General features: G+C 38.6%; 2 protein-coding genes across 2 annotated transcripts; one reads left to right on the forward strand and one right to left on the reverse strand.

Moving 5' to 3' along the window:
* Positions 1-622: 622 nt before the first annotated feature.
* Positions 623-13,730, reverse strand: retreg1 (reticulophagy regulator 1). The gene is made up of 9 exons (XM_053505008.1): positions 13,382-13,730; positions 12,352-12,458; positions 11,874-11,904; positions 4,678-4,804; positions 4,502-4,586; positions 4,210-4,332; positions 4,016-4,092; positions 3,812-3,935; positions 623-3,113 (listed from the first exon to the last, which is right to left on the reverse strand). The coding sequence occupies exons 1-9, from the start codon at positions 13,627-13,629 to the stop codon at positions 2,683-2,685; spliced, it is 1,353 nt and encodes a 450-aa protein (XP_053360983.1). The 5' UTR covers positions 13,630-13,730; the 3' UTR covers positions 623-2,682.
* A 3,603-nt stretch (positions 13,731-17,333) lies between these two features.
* Positions 17,334-18,065, forward strand: rnf182 (ring finger protein 182). Its single transcript, XM_053495536.1, has one exon. The coding sequence runs from the start codon at positions 17,334-17,336 to the stop codon at positions 18,063-18,065; it is 732 nt and encodes a 243-aa protein (XP_053351511.1).
* Positions 18,066-18,266: the final 201 nt, after the last annotated feature.

Below are 18,266 nucleotides of genomic sequence, written 5' to 3' on the forward strand. Positions count from 1 at the left end.
GAACCCAGGATGGGAGGCAGGACACGTTCACACCCCGGGCCAATTATTTAGCATAATTAATCCACCTACTGTATAAGCATGCTTTTTTTTTTAAGTGAGAGAAAAATCACACACAGACAGCAACCCAGGATGGAACCAGATACAGAGACACTGTATCATTGTGCCATCCTTGTAAATGTGTTAGTTATTCTGAAATTATGTCTGTAACTCAACAGCCGTTTAACCAACAGATATATGTGTTTTACCACCAAATCATTATCTCTTTAACCTAGGCAGTAGGATAAACATATGTGTAAAATACAAATAAAAATGAAATTTTTGTTCAATACGGTGACTACGTTGTGTTAACCGGAGGTCCGACCACGGTCATAAAAATGCGAGTAAATACAATAGTCAATATTGGCTTCCCTAACTGGACTACAGAGGATCCTAGATTAGAGAGATGGAAGTTAAATACAGGATACAAAGATTGTTGCCTTAAAAGCTTGTACTGCCCCCTGTTGGCTAAACAGCAAAAAAGCAAGAGAGGAAAATAACTGCATTAGATTTGTAAAAAGAACTCATGGTGTAGCTTGGTTATTTCCTGCAAACAAACTCACAGCACAGGCAAGACACAGCTGACTTTAATTCTTCATATTTTAATCGCATTATTTACATACAACTATATTTTGTATGTTCCTTCATTCTGACACACAATTCACTCAGGCATATAAGGCAATCATATGTATGTGAAGTAATCAATCAGGAGAGAAGAAAGGAATAAATAGTACATTCAGAAGCATTTGGAAATCACACTGACACTGAAACAAATCACTGTTCGGATAACGTTCATAATAATCACATTAGAAAAGTCCATACAAGTCATTGTGTTACTAGGAGAGTTTAGGCTGCTTACATTATTACTTCTTAGTACAATTCATAGTACATTTAAAGAGTGGTTTTAGATAGACATAAACTAACTCACAGATTAACGACAGGTTTAATCCTATACAACCTACAGTGATGTGGATAAAAAGATGAGCCAAGTATCAACCATGTCTCACGGCCCATTTATTAGGAACACCTGTACATTCATGCAGCTATCCTATCAACCAATTATGTGGCATAATGCAAAGGATAATTCCATGCAGATACAGTTCAAGATCTTAAGTTAAAGGTAGAAAAAAACAGTCTTTAACTGTACAGTTTGGGTAAACATGCTGATTCTTGTTCTTGGTTCACCAGAATCTGGTCTGTGTTGTAGCACATCCATCTCCAGGTTTAATGTTTTGTGCATGCTTTGATGTCCTTAAAACCAATATTGCCTTTTCCCAGTGACTTTTGTCATCAACAATGTGTTTACACCTATAGAATTTATTTAGAGACTATTGTGTGTGTAATTTAAAAAATCAGCAGTTTATAAAATACTTAAACCAGCCCACCTGTTACCAACAACTATGACATGATCAAAGTCAGAGATCAAACATACTGTTCATTATGGTATCTGATGCAAATATTACCTAAACCTCTTGATGTGTATCTGCATGAATTTCTTTGTGCTGGTGCCACATGATTGGTTGATTAATTAACTGCATGAATTTACAGGTATACACGTGTTCACAATAAAGTAGGCAATGAGTGGAGTGTGTGTGTGTATATATAAAATGTACTTAAAACAGTCCAGCTCAGTGTCAGCGTGCTCTAATGCCTAGTCACATCGCTCTATGAATAAGGTGCGAATACAAATACAAGAATTATTCATGCAAAGTCTTGTAGTGAGACACCCAGCTCCAAATCAATGCTTAGCAATGTTTTTAAAAAAAAAAAAATACAAATCCAAAACAAAACAGACAACATGAAAAGTAGATTTCTTATGATTATTTTCTTAGGATACATTTAAATGCACTTTTTTTGGGTTATGATATATTCATTAATATGGAAAACCTACTGATTGTCATTTTTTGAAAGGCCTTGTCCTTTTGGGGTTCGAGTTTTGTATATCATCAAGACAGAAGGTGCTAAAAGAAGATCTGCAGATTAATCACTGACTTTAATAACAAGCTTGTTTGGCAGCAAGATAATGAGGATATCCGTCTAATAACTGAAATAACCCTCTGTTAAGGTGGAATCCCATAAAAAAATTGGTTTGTGTCATGGAAAATTCTTTTTGTTGGTGTTTCAGTTTTTTTTTTAGATATTACACTACTATTATGAATACAAGTGTGGCAGTAATGTTACTATAAATTGAATGTGGAATACGTAAAAAAAAATCAAGCTAACTATTTGTACTTATAAACAATTTACATTAATTTGTTTAGATATTGGTTTGGTTGGAGATGAGTGGGTTTTATTGTATTACAATGTCTCTCTTGTTTATACTTTTCCCTATTTAAATGAATTAAAGCTATTATACAGTAATTTGTCAAAATAATTCTTTTCATATGGGGACTATATCTAAAGCCATTTTATAGCCGGTAAATGAAGATAGTTAAAAACAAAAAAAGTATCAAAACCTCATTTCCACCCTTATACATCATTGTACAAGAAGCATCCTTCCTCTACCAATTTGGAATTTACTGCAAGGTAATTTAATTAAAACATTTTAACATAAAAAAATGGAATACCATCATTAATCTGGACCTTGCTGCAGTCTCATGGACTGTCTTCCACTCATGCTTCTGCCCCACTGCAAAGATGCTTTCATTACTGGTGCCCAAGCAGTTTGGAGAAAAACCCAGGATTTTTGGTGTCTTTCGACTGAGGCTCGCCACTCTTTCTCTCCAGGCCAAGCTCACCCTCCATATGTTCAAGCTCAGATTCGTCCAGCAACTCAAAGTCCTCAGCCTCACTGTCTGTGTTGTCAGCAATCGCTGACTCCAGCCGCTCTTGTATGGCAGCAGTGACCGCGTCTTTGATGGCATTCTCGGCTGTTCTCTGTAAAAGTCCCAAAGCTTGAGTCACCGCAGCCTCGTCCCCTACACCTGTCCCTCGAGCCTCTCTGTGCTGAGGGATAGACGTGGTGGGGAGGCCGATGCTCAGGTCCTCATCATCTCCATTCGTCCCTGCTCCATTATCCAGGGAGGGAAATTCAGTGAGACCGGAGAATACTTCCTCCTCACTACGACGATCTAAATCTAAATCAGAGCAAAGCAGAATGTTTCCATTAAAAGTACAAGGTATGACTTCCATCATGCCCAAGAGGTCTGTCTCTGCATTCACAACATTACATCAATCTAGGACAATCATTAGTGGACATTCTTTTGTTTCAGACACACCACCCAATCTCATCCTTTCAGTAATCATAGATGTATTTCCAAAGTTGCTTGTATGTAGAATGATCTTGTCTAGTGCTGGACACTTCAATAACCTCAAGGAATTATGCAGCCGGATGAGTCTTACTGACTGGTTCTATGACTATATAGAAACATGACTTATATAGAAACAAAAACATAAATGCTTTACATCGAGGGGGAAAAAATTACCACCAAACACTGGAAGCTGTCACACTAGATTGCGTCCAATTTGCATGAAGCGAAACTCACAGAAACTCACATTTTCTTGCATTGCTCATTTCATCTGCTAGTCACTAACAGTAATTCTGATATCTGTTATAATAATTATAGTCCAAAGGACTACCTAGAAAAATATTACATTTTCCAAAATATCTCACATACACGACAATAAATTAATCACTAACTTGTAAGGATTATAAATGCAAGTGTGACCATATTCAGACATGTAAGTTCCCAGCATGTTGGCATGTTGCTGTAGGTGTGGAAAGGTATGCACACAATCAAGGAACAACTTGATATAAGAAAATGAACAAGCTTACCCTCTGAGTTCTCTGTCTGAGGTGTGTGCCCTTCTGATAAGTTAAAGGTGCCATTATCAGTCCACGTTACTTCAGAGACTTCAGTGTCTGATACAGACAGCTCCCTGCATACCATGGAATCCAACTGAAAGAACCCATCTGCGTCAGTATCTCAATTTACATTCAAAAGGCTGCCCAAAGGAAAATAAATAAAGGTTCACCCACCTTAGGGAACATTGAGGACAAATCAGCTTCAATGCTTTCTTTCTCAGCTTCTGCCTCTGCTTTCTGCAACCTCTGTTCTGGATTCATGAAAGTTGAGCAAATCTCATTTGAAGTCATCAGTTAGTCTGGATTAAGATAAATCTGTTGTGCATGTATGCAAGTCGTGGCTAATCAAATAAAACAAACTTGATTACCATGATTCTCTTTAATCTTATGCAGGAAGTACCCCACTCCGAAGTTCAGTTTCTGCAGAACTGGTTCCACCCACATCCCAAACTCTTGTGATGACACAAGAGGCCACAGGAAAATGCCTAGTACTGGCAGAAAAACACAAACAGCACAATAATGCACAGCACAGTTTGCAACAACTTGTCACTTTGCCTCATGGTATGCTACTAGAAATCTGCTTTTCTACATTGAACCTTTATACAAGGTTCAATAAACCATCTACGATAAACCACAACTCAGAATATCTGATGCACCTACCTATCATATAAGAAATAACAACTCCTGGAATGTAATTGCCCAGTATGGCCAGGAAGAAGCACAAGCTGCATACTAGAAGACAAAACTGCAACCAGAAACACATGCAGGATTCAAATATTATATTCCTACTGCCAAGCTTAAACATGTACATCACTTAGCATTAGCCATGCCATCACCTTTCCCGGGTTTTGCTTTTTAAAAGAAGATGTTTCCTCAAGGAACAGCTTGATGCTCATCCAGCAGTCTGTAAGCTGAGCTTCTGGTCCAGACCTGCTCTCCTGACCTGAGTCCACCAGCTCCCAGCTGCAGTGAAAGAAACAATGTGTGATTTCACAGAAAGAGAGCAACTAGCATAAATGTTAAACCTGGTCCCGAAACAGTACGTCAAGCAATTTAACACCTTACAGCAGTCTAACTAAACTTAAACTTAAAAGTGACTTACTTACGCTGCCAGAAGCTTTAGTTTGATACCTTCCCAATCTTTCCCATCTTTTTTTAAAATAAGGGTTTGCTGTAGTTGAACTACCTTCCCAGAAGCACCTTGTTAACATCCACTATCAGTTAAATGTTTGGAAACAATTCTAATCCAATGTCCTTTTCTGATTTTTTTTTCTTCACTGTAAAACAAGGCTGAAGGCATCCAAATAATGCAATAATCTCCTTTGAACAGTTGATACTGAGATGTGTCTGCTGCTTAAGCTCTGTAAAGCCTTTACAACGACTCTAATCCCAGGTGCTGTTAATTGGTGATTTTTTTAGGCTGATAACTCTAAATAAACTTCTCCTCTGCAGCAGAGATAAATTTTGGTCTTGCTTTCCTGGCAAGGTCTTCATGAAAACCAGTTTCATTATGATGCTTGATGGGTTTTGCAAATGCACTTGACAATACTGTTCTTGCAAGAACTATTCCAAAACAGCTGACCTTTAAGTCTTAAAATAACAACTGACTGTGGTTGTTGTTACTTAATTACCTAATGTCATTTGTGTTATTTCATAGTTTTGGAACAAAAAATCCAGTATTGTTGTAGAATAAATCTAGAAAATAAATCCAAACATGTGTCCAAACATTTGATTGGTACATACATACATACACACCGCTCTGAAAAAGAAAAAAAGAGACTACTGCACAATTAGTTGTCCAGGTTTTACCTTTTATAAGTGTGCGTGTTGGTCAAACAAACACTTTTGATTTACTCCATAAACTACTAACAATATTTGTACAAAATTTCAAATGAAAATATAGTTCATTTAGAGTATGCATGATTGACATGGCTTTGTAACAGATTAAATCTAATCTTTAGATTTGGGGAAAATAGTCAGAGCAGAAGGAAGCAAATGTTCTTTCAGGATTTCTTTGTACGTGCCTTGACTGATGCATCATTTTTAAAGTCAAATCTGCTTAATTCTAGCCTTGCTAAAAGCTAGAATCCCCCACCAGATATTACAGTTGGTGTGAGACACTGTGGCTCGTAGGCCACCCCAGGTCTCAGTCTAACTCTAAGGTGTTTGCCAAAGAAGAAAATACAAACCTCAGCCTGGTTCTTCTTTGCTTCTCATTGCACACAGGCTTTTTCCTAATTTTCGCATGATTTCAGCCCCACGTCTAGTGATTTTAAATTGCAAACCAATATTTGTTTCCTAAAATGTCACGTTGTGCTTTTGGTGTCAGAATCTAAAAAGTGGTCAAATAGACATTTTTATTTTTACCACTCTCTTAATCACTCATTGTCTATAACCACTTTATCCTGTATACAGGGTCGATGAGGATATTTTTACCATGCAATATTAAATCAGACAGCTTTTTAAGCACAACAGAAAACAGCTATGGGTACAGTACAAGAAGTTAGGGGGAATGACTGTTCTAAAAAACTCTATCTTTGCAGTGGTCATTAAATCTCAGCTACAGCATCAGATCATATCTGCGACCAGGTTTTTGGTTAGAAAGAATAAAGCCCATAAGGTCGTTAGCTTGTAGATTGATAAATGCACAGGACCTGAACTAATGACAGAAATGTTATTGGAGTGTGGGTTTGAATTTGTAACTAATAAATGGTCAGTTGTGTCCTAGCAGGTGGTAGGAGAGACAAAACAATAATAAAAAAAAAAAAAAAAAAAACCTGAGCTAAGTGTGTTGATTAAATAAGAACCTTGAGAATATAACCTAAAATATTTCCTGAAATGGATCTATTTTAAACGAAACTCTAAACTAAAACAAACCAAAGATTGTTTAAAATGCTGTAAATACTTGCCACTGAGCTGAAATTACACTTTGAAAATTTTGGTGGTATATTCTGTAAGGTGAAATGCAAAAAAAGAAAGACAAGATCACCTTCATATACCACCTGACTCAAATACTCATAAAGGATGTTTAATGAACAATAGCAATACACAGCAAGGTACGAGCTAAATATTTATTAATCCATCCCTGCTTCCAAGCTATGAAAAAGTGTGATATTTTAATATATGTTTAGTATGTACTATATATGCCCAGTAAAAAGCAATCTTAATGCTTTAGCATACCAAGACATATCAGACAATGTTATGCTTCCAACTTTGTAGCAATAGTTTGGGGACGGCCCTTTTCTTTTGCAACATAACTGTACCCCAGAGCACAAAGCAAAGACTAGAAAGAGATGGTTTGATGAGTTTGCTGTGGAAGAAATTGACCAGAGCCCTGACCTCAACTCCATTGATCACCTTTGGGATGAGCTGGAACAGTGCCCAATCTCATAAATGCTCTAAAGAATGGGGGACTAACTCCATATTGAAGTACAGTATATGTATTTGGATACAATGTCATCGCAGGTGTGGCCAAATACAGTACTTTTGTCCATATAGTGTACATCTGAAAACAGACGTCTTCAGTGCGCACCAAAATGTGGAATGTGAAGGATTTGGTAAAATTTTATTTTTTTCAAATATGAAAATATTGACCTTTTGCAAATATTTGTCTACCATGACATCACTCACAACAGCGGATGGCAAAATCACCATATGGGATATAGGATTCAGCCTTATGTTAAAAGCTACTTAGCTGTGAAATATAACTTTTATGGTTCAGAGGCAGTTAAGAACAATTTAAATAACACATTTTCTATTGCTTGTATGATGACATAACATTAACAGATGTGTTTTCTTGCTGAAAGTGCTACCCTGACTGGCTTTGTATGTGGGTTTTAGCACGGTCATAAGAAAGTAATATCCCTTTTGTCATACAGAAGTGGGCGGGACCATCACAGACAGATGTCGTAACATCAGGAGCAAAAGGTCTATAAGCAAGGGTGTGCAATATGGAAGCAGAGATAGAGAAGTGTATACTAAATGCTTTACTTTTTTATCCCTCATCACAGGATTACTTGGCAGGATGTCAGTATCTATTAGAGGAAATAATGTCTTTTATCACGCCATGATTCCATTTCAGTAAAGATCTCGATACAACTGCCCTACACACTCCACAAAAGGTCACCCACCTGTCACCTATCACGTTCCAGGCCACAGAATCAAATGAACAGAATTTCCTAAGAAACTGATCACATGGGGTGAGATGTCACGTGTGACTATGGCGCAATGTGGCCCACATTAGCATTTCACCATCCACAAGGAGCACTACATCCTCTCCGGTGCCAGCGAGGACAGCTTGGCCAACACAGGGAGGGTGGGTACAGAAGCTTAAAAGAGGTGCGAGTCCAATTTGATCCAAAGCTGCTTGGAAAGGTGCTAGCGAGGAGTCATGTGTCGGTACAAGGAAAAGGGAGTTGGAGAAAGCTGGCTGTTCTCTGCTGCAAAACATATATCAGACACACGACTGTAACCTTCGACGTTAAACCATCTCCATTAGAGCTTTCAATTTAGCTTGCTTAAATCCAACAACTGTTGAGCCGGGAGACTAAAATACAAACAGCTGCTTGTTTTGTCTCCTATACTAATCTTTACATCAACAACGAAAGCATCACGTCTGAAAATCTAACAAGCCTAGTGACAGGAGGCAAAAATAGCCAGAAAGCAACAGCTGACCTATGTGAAGAATGGCAGAGAAAACACTAGAACCTTTACCTATCTATCAGACCATAGAGGGCACTGGATTTTTATTATCACAATTGATATACTACTTAGTTCAAAGCATCTACTTTTTGCTTCCAACCACCCAAATAAAGCTAACAATGTAGGATTTCACTGACTTATAGCCTCATGGGTTCATGGAACACGGGAAAAAAAAAATCACAGGCTCAACTAAACTCTGGTGCCCGGTATGTCATAGAATAAGTGTAATCTCTTGTTGATATGGTGACGCCTTTTACAAAAGGTCCGGAATGCAGTACAGATGAAGTACATACATTCTAATATGTTATTGTCTCTATAGTAACTGACAGCTAATAAAAACTTGTCATCGTATAAAAATGAAAACATTTTAGCTCTGTAAGTTATAATAGAAATAATAATCTTAAAAGCTTTCCCAAATCTACAAGTAAATATTGATCTTTATTTAATTTAAAAACCTTTAAAAAAATTATTTAATATATTTTTAATTTAATATACATCGAAAGCTTTACCAGATCCACAAGTATATGGTTATTATCAGTTTATCAGGTGAGTATATGTTTAAAAATGCATCTATTATTAGACTTAGATAATGTGGAGCATCCACTTAACAATTCTCTGTCATGTCAATGACATACTAGGAAAATAATAATGTTTTAGAATTTATTTTGGTTAATAGAAACCTGTGTGCACTACTATTTACGCAATGCTGTTATAGAAAACTTTTCAAATACATAAAATCTTTGATCTTCCACACACATTTGACTCGACCAACACAGCACCTCATATTAACCCTTTTAAGTTATATTTGTACCCCCTTATTTCTCATAAACAGACAACTGCACGTTTACCTTAAACCTGATCCAAGATTTTCGTCCATCATCTCTCAGACTTTAATCATCAAGTCGTGTAGAAAATCTTCTGAGCTCCAATCTCACAGATGAACTGCTAGCAAAGTTCAACGTTCAGGGATGTGTGACCGGCTATGACACGTTACATCCCACTCGGAGCCACAGCTGTCACTGTTTATGTGGAGCAAGACCCTGGCTTTACTATTTCTACCAGGCTGGTCTAAAAATACCACTGCCACACAACATTCCATAGCCGTCAGAGAGGAAGGTGTGCTGGTTGTCGTGTGACACACATGCCGAACATGGACCCCATATAAGATTTGTAAGAAAAATGGATTGAATTCCACTTTCCAACAAGACCTGTCTTGAGTATCTCAAGGACATTGTGTGGTGTTTCTTATGCCTGTCACATATTATATTTAGAGGATTACACCATTCTTACCAATAACGTGAGAGTTATTTTAGTTTTAAAGGGATACATAGTTATTACAATAGCTCATAAGAATAAATGGCTGTTTTATAGGGTCCATCTCCAAAAGTCTAAAAATGACTCCGTTATTTAAATCTACATGACATAAGCCGGCCATATGACTCTTTAACGACTGCAGTGATCATGAGCAAGCATTTGGTAGCTATTACACACTTCACACTCCACCTCCCGCAAATCAAGGCCTATGTTGTTCTGGCGCACCCCTTACTTAAGGGTTTTCCTGCTTCTGATTGGTTGAGTTGGTGGGCAGCTGCAGTAGGGTTTGTAACATAGTGCAAGCAGGTCTTAAAGCATAGAAATGGCAGAGTCATCCTAACCAACACTTATGCCACATGCTGACAGACAGCCAGGCTATGACAGACCTCAAATTTCACAACACAACTGCTTATAGAACAAACAACACCATTAGTACTGAATGAATGTTCTTGATATCTTATTACTGTTCTTAATAGTGTTTATAAACCCCCACAACGATAACAATTCCACATTCCACTTAGAGCAAATGTACTCCATAAACATTTACATGTGTACAATAATATTTTGTCTGTTTACAACAGTCATCGAGCTTGCTATTTCTAAACACATTAGATCCAAATTGACTTAAATAAAAAAAAAATGTTTGGATTAATCCTTTTTAAATCACGTGACCATTAAATAAGCTAATAACTTTACAGTAATTTTGAAATTGTGAGGCTGCGTTAAATCCACAAGGACATAAGCACAATCTTCATGTTTTCTCTGTGCGCATGTTCAGGAATGCCCACTGTGATGAGTTAATACTCTGCGCTTCTCTGGCAGCCAGTCAACGCCCGGTGAAGAAGGAGCTACGGATTTAAAGTAGGGCTGGAAGGGCTTGGGAAGAGAGAGACCTTCATTCATGCTTTTGGTTATGGCATGTACTTTTAGCCATTGTTTAAGTGCCACACCCACACCCACAACGATAGCTATCCAATCTCCCACCTGCGCACACACATGCACATACTGGGGAATCTGGCTCTGAATAGAGCCGTCTTGTAAATGTCCCTGACTTATGCTGTGCATTCAGAAACCCTTACAGTGAGAATGAACCCTTTTAAGTAAGAAGAAAAAAAGAATAGCAAAGATGTCTGATCATTGTGTCATTAATTTGTGTGTGTGTGAAAGTAAAACCCCAGCCAATAGAATAATACATGATAAGGAACTGAAGTCTGATCATTAGCAACACTGGAAAAATTCATCAATGTTCCTTTTAATCAAACATCCTAATTATGTGTCCATGTAAATGTGTAAATACAGGCTGATTACAAAGGCATTTGAATGGCATGGTTGTTTGTTTACTTATGCTCTCTCACACACACACACACACTGTATAATTAATATGGGAGGTATATTGATAGGTATATAGTCAGTTATATTGATTTATTTTGTTTTCTTGTGCAGACCTGCAACCTACAAAACTGATTTCCTTATAAAATGGCACAAGACAGTCCAGGACAGAAATGCCATTTTTTTCTTGTTGCTCATCTTTGTAATGCATATTTGGCCTCTTTTTTTATTTTATTATTTTTAAACTATCTTTGCCCTACATGAGTTTATATGCACATTTTAGACAAAGCACTAGTATATCAGTTGGAATGGGAGTCATGCAATATACTGTACGATAAATAAACCTGAATCATCACAGTTTCAAGTTAATTATGTATTTGAAAGGTTTGTTTTCAGATATCATGGAATACAAAAAAAAAAACTGTAATATTAGGTTGTGCAGTTTTTAAAAGTGTTGCACGGATCTTGTCTGGAACAGCCACAATAGCATTTTACATTTGTACGCATAACGTCATCAGCTCATATTTATTTACAATTATACAATTTAAGTGATAAAGTGCCATCTACTGGTGAGTCATCTAGTTGCATATGTCAAAAATAGACAGGACAAACAGGAAAGACAATGCACTGGAAAAGAAAACATTGCTAGATTTTACAGCAAAGCATGTGACATTATGTTTAAACATACCTGCCTGTCATACTTCGCCATAAACGGGATCCTAATAGGGAAAGTAAAAAGGGAAACATAATGTTAGGAACATTCTGACTATACCACGTTATCAGTATGTACACAAATTAAATATCTTAGATAAACATGATGAATACAGAAGCATTGAACATATTGTCATCATGGCACCATGCTTGCATTAAACCCGTAATAAACTAACAATGTTTTCAGGTGAGTATTTTTGTCTAAAGGTAAATTTAGCGCTTTAAACTGGCATCATGGATATATAATTCCTTTGTCATATTGTTATTTTATAATTTTATAACTGCACTATTTACCCTGATGTATCTCACTTATAGTGTATTCATCAGGTGATAATGCTGCCCTTGGCTTATACGGTTATGCATGCTTTAATATCTAATTATTACACATGATTTCACATTAGGCAAGTATTCTCTACCAGCATCCTACAATGACAGTATAAATTGGTGGTCCACACCTCTTGACCTGGAAAGTGCCATGTCCCTCACCAACTGTACCAGCAGCAACAAAAGCAGACACAGGCAGAGGAGACACACCACTCGGAATGGGCTAAAGGACACAAACCTGAGTAGGGGAAAACAGACTTTTTTTCAGTTTACTCACTAGGTCGAAAGGAAGCTGTAAGTGAAATTAACATTTAATGCATGCAATGCATGGTATTGATTTCAAAACAACATACATGGTAAGTGAAAAGTCTAAAGCACTTTGAGGTATCACAAACATCCAATACTATTTGTGCCAATTTGCCCAGTTTTACTCAGGCTTGGCCAAAGGAACTAATCTTTTTTTTTTTTTTTTAAACCAGGCCACAGCTTACTTATATGGGGAAATTACCTGTGTGCAAGGTCTTTGTATGAATAAAAAATAAGGAAAGACTCAATTTTTGTTTGATTGTTTTAAAGTACAAAGATTTAAATGAAATCTGGCCTGGTACGTGAGCGATTAATAAATTATAATTACAGGATGCCAAGCGTCCCATGATTTACATTTCGTTTAAATACAGATAGAGAGGGAAGAAGACTGAATGATATAAGTGCATTGAACAACCATTCATGATATCACTGCTTCCTCCAGGAAAAGCATGCTTTTCAAGGAAACTACTCAAAGAAATGACTAAATTATGTCCTATGTTCAGAAATCGTTATATAGTAGCTTTTGTATGTAATAGTTTTGTTCAAGCCCAGTAGCATGACATGGGAATCTACTGCATCCAATGACAGGCCTAATATTGTGTTAACGCATAGATTTATAAGGCTACAAATAAATATAAAGTATTAATAAGCATGCATGAAGTATGCAATCAGTATTTAAAACAGAAACTGCAGAAAAGCCAAAAACTGAGCAGTGCGCATTCTGTATAAAAACAAACAAACAAACATCACGTCGTGTGTATATATATATATATATATATATATATATATATATATACAGACGTTTAAATCTCACGTGGGAGAAGAAAAAAAAAACAGCTGCGTCATGGCTCTCACCAGAACACGATGTTCGTCGCTGTAAAGGTGGCGCAAGTCCTCACGAGCCGTTTCCAGTTGACGCCCGTTGATCGGCAGCACGCCGGCGGCGGGGTGACTGATGAGGCCCGCGGGGCTCGTGCACTCTCCTGCTCTGCTCTCTCCGCCATCGCGCTGCCGGATCGCGCTCGCGCTCCTCCCTGCGAGCCAGCGCGTGAACTCAGACACAGCTGCTTGCGGCTTTGTTGTTGTTCTGCCGCTGACGTCATTAGGAGACTGCTTGCTCTTGGGACCTCCTATTCCTTCCTAGTCGTCCTGCAGGCTCTACCTGCCGTGCGTTATTCCCTTTAGCAGATAGAGTCAGGCGTGATTATTGTTCAGCCTCTACCTCTCACGCGCGCTCTCACATTAAAATGCTTGATGTAATAAAAAATGATGACGTAATAATGCCTATACAGCATGGCCAAGTGTTTTGAGAATGACGCAAATAAAAAAGTTTCACAAAGTCTGCTACTTCTGTGTTTTTAGATCTTTTTGTCAGATGTTACTTTGGTATACTGAAGTATAATTACAAGCTTTTTCTAAGTGTCAAATGCTTTTAATTACAATTACATTAAGTTTATGCATAGACTCAATATTTGCAGTGTTGACCCTTCTTTTTTATGCATGCTGTCTGGGCCACATCCTGACTGATGGCAGCCCATTCTTGTATAATCAATGCTTGGAGTTTGTGAGAATTTGTGGGTTTTGCACAAGTTCTTAAGTTACTGTATCACTTTTGTGTTATGGCAAAGTGCTCCATCATGCTGGAAAAGGCAATGTTCATCATCAAGCTGTTTTTGGATGGTTGGGAGAAGTTGATCTTGGAGGATGTTCTTAGGCAAAATTGAGAGTGAGCTCACTCCCTTGGCTGAGAAGCAACCCCACACATAATTGGTCTTAGGATGCTTTACTGTTGGTATGTCACAGGAATGATGGTAGTGCTCACCTTCATAGATTTCAAGAAGCGCAGCAAAGAAGACACTTATACTTATACTTGTACAGGGATTGGACTGGTGTAAAATTTTCTCTGATGATTCATTCCCCTTTCAGATTTTTTGGAAAAAAGCTTGTCCGAAAAATGAAAGGTGAACGCTACCATCAGAATTGGAGAGGTTTCCAAAAAGAAGGGATAACACTGCAAATATTAGCATAAACCTAATGTAATTGGCAATAAAAGCCTTTGACACCTATGAAATTCTTGTAATTATAATTCAGTATACCGTAGTAACATCTGACAAAAAGATCTAAAAACACTGAAACAACAGACTCTGTGAAAATGAGTTTTTGTGTCATTCCTAAAACTTTTGGCCACAGCTGTAAAATCAGAATATTCATTCAATCTTTCATGCATCTTCAGTAACCAGTGGCTCCAGAGGCCATGCAGGAACACTGGACAAAAATGGTAACCCTAGAAGGGATGCCAATCCATGGTAGGACACCATGCATACATATTCACACAATGATTCACAACTACACCAATCAAGCATAACATTATGACCACTTGCTTAATACTCAGTGATGTCTGAAGTGGAGCAGGTACAGTAGATGAAGTGATGTTCTCAGCTGAGCAGGAAAGCAAAGTGATGTCTGAAGTGATGCAGGGTGATGCAAGAAATTAAAGTGGCACCTTCTGTGGGTAACAAGCAGGGAAACAATGTCTCATTTGAATTGGCACCAGTTGACGTCCGAGGTGAGGCAGGGAGATTAGTATTATAGCCATGGAAATTTCTTTAGCAGAGATGGCATCCTGGATGGAGCAGGGTAGGGGCAAATATCTCCTTATCAAACTGGGTTGGACAAAGTGTGTGTACTAAATTTTAGGTAGGTGGTAATAATTTTATGGCTGATGAGTGTGTATGTATATATATACATACATACATACATACACATACACACTGATCTGCATAACATTATGACCACCTACCTTTAATTAAGTACAGTAGGTCCACCTATTGCTGCCAAAACAGCCCATACCCATCAAGGCATGGACCTCTCTAGAGCTCTGAAGATGTGATGTGGTATCTGGCACCAAACCATCAGTACCAAAACCTTTAAGTCTTGTAAATTGCAAGTTCAGGCCTCCATGGATTAGACTTCTTTTTCCAGAACATCCGACTGATGCTTAATTGCATTGAGATCTGAGGAATCTCAACACCCTGAACCATTTGTCATGCTCCTCAATCCACTTACTCACTTTTTATCTATACTGCTTTATCCTATATATAGGGTCATGGGGCGCCTGAAGCCTATCCCAGGAGACTTAGGGCACAAGGTGAGGTGCAAGGCGGCAGTGCACACCACTACGCCACGGTGCTGCCTCTTCTTAAACCACCTTTCTTTTGAAACTCACTTACTCACATCGTCTATACCACTTAATCGTGTATACAGGGTTGCAGGAGCCCGGAGCATATCCCAGGAGACTTAAGGCAACGGGCGGGGTACACCCTGAAAAGGGTGCCAATTCTTGGCAGAGCACACGCATACACACACTCAAACACTCATTCGCACACTACAGGCAATTTGGGAACACCAATTAGCCCAACCTGCATGTCTTTAGACCGTGGGAGGAAATCAAAGTACCCGGAGGAAACCACCCAAGCATGAACACAAAATGCAAACTCCATGCACACCGAGGCGGGAATCGAAGCTGGCTGGGAATCGAACCTGGACCCTGGAGGTGCAAGGCAACAGTGCTAACCACTTAGCCACCATGCTGCCTAAGAGGATTAACTTTTTCAACTCTTTTTATTGGATCAGAACAAACGGGCCAGCCTTTGCTACCCATATGCATCAGTGAGACTTGGCCACCAATGGCCTTGTTGCCAGTTCTCCAGTTTTTCTTCCTTGGAGCACTTTCGGTACGGCCTGGGAATATCCCACAAGACCTAAAATATTAAAGTTGCTCTGACCCACTTCCAGGTGCCAGAGTAATGAGATAACCAATGTTTTTCAAGTCACCTCTCAGTGGTCATAATGTTATGGCTAATACACATTACCAGTCAAATGTTTGGACACAAGTTCGGATTTATTTTCTACGTTCTAGGACAACATTGAATCTCTTTTATTCCCCAAAACAAGGAAATAACACATATGGCATTAGGTAATTAAGTAACAACAAATTGTTGTTTATTCAGCTGTTCTTGAACAGTTAGGTCAGCTGTTTACGAATATTCGAAGGAAAGTTTTGTAAAGCTTTTAAACTTTCATGGTTACAGCCAGTATATAAAGCCATCACACAATAGATTATAAATGAAAAATGGTCTTTCAGAGCCAGCAATGAAAAAATAACAAGAGCAACATAACCCATTTTTTTCCCGAGCAACCAGTGGACCATAATTAATTGGCTGAATATCCAGGGCATTTTTCAGTGCAAGATCCTGTTCTATCCCCCCCAAAAAACTCAATTGTACTCAGTGTCATTATTATGCAAACATTTGGGTGGTTCCATGAAATATATTAACATTAAAATACATGAGGGGATTTTTGGGAGTGTTGCAACAACAAAAGAAGAAACAAAGCAAATCACATCAATGTTAACAGTGTGCCAGAATAGGGTGTAAAGACCCTAATTGGACAGAATTTCACAGGCAACAAAAGGCCTGGCTAGAAATTTCCAGGCTTCGTTTTACAGGACCTGCTTTGTTGCTGCTGCATTTGTTCTCTAGTGCTGTGTTAACAGTCCTTTCTGTGACATCCATTTTCCCCAGCCTTCCACACAGAGCATCCAGAGCAAACTCTCCCTACATTAAACTTCCGCATTAAAAAAAACGCCCGGTTTTGCATGTGACCCTGGGTTGGTAAAAGCTTTGGTGCAGCCTTTCTGTCTGGCATCCAGTTGTTGCATAATAACCAGCTTGAGACCATGTCTACACGCCTCTTCTTCTTTTTTTTTTATGATCAGTGCATACAAGACTGCCGAGACTAGCCAGAGATGATGGGTCAACTACCAGAGGAAGTGATGGACAGTTTGTGCACCGAGGAGATGGAATGTAAGATTTGCTATTGTGCTTACAATCTGTCCAGTCGGCGACCCAAAGTGCTTGAGTGCTGCCATCGTTTGTGCTCCAAATGCTTGGAAAAGATTCTCAATTTAGGCGAATCACCACAAAACTCAGTGGTCTGCCCTTTCTGCCGCTTCATTACTGGTCTTCCTGGAGAAGCTGGTGGTACCCTACCAGATGACTACAACTTGGTGAGTGTGCTGTCCATTCAAAACCAATATCTGAACTTGAAAGGAAGCCAGGATGAGATTTTGCTCAGTCCTGGACGTCTAAATTCTCTGGTTGGTCACTCAGCATCAGCAACATCCTCATCTGTATACTCCAACTATGTGGTTATCGCCATTATGGAATCACCACAGGAGCATGCCATTTTAGCAGATCACCGATCCTCTAGCCTTGACTCCATGGCCTCAGTGACACGACGCTGCACAGTGTGGAACTGTACAACACTGCTGTGCCAGGCATTGGCGCAAATTCTGGTGTGGGTCCTGGGCTTGCTGTATTTCAGCTCTCTGCCAATAGGTGTTTACTTACTCATCATGCAGAAGACCACTCTGGGAGTTCTGTTGATGAGCCTGGTGCCTGTCAGTCTGCTCATGATCATGGTGTATGGGATGTGCCAGTGTGTTTGCCATGAGTTTTGGGACTGTGTACCACTATAAGCATAGGAGGAACAGGGATGTCACTGATGTGATTGCAGCATTCCTGTGGACTGATAGGTTTTTGAAAACCTAAGTACTTCGTTCAGAAAATTATCAAAAATAAGATTTCTAATTATAAAGTTAATCTTCCAACTATCTAGAATGTACAGTATGTATCTTTATACCATAGTACTGTTGTATTTTCATATAAGGAGTTTTCAT

The sequence above is a fragment of the Clarias gariepinus genome, chromosome 1 (assembly GCF_024256425.1).
Source record: "Clarias gariepinus isolate MV-2021 ecotype Netherlands chromosome 1, CGAR_prim_01v2, whole genome shotgun sequence".
NCBI lineage: Eukaryota > Metazoa > Chordata > Actinopteri > Siluriformes > Clariidae > Clarias > Clarias gariepinus.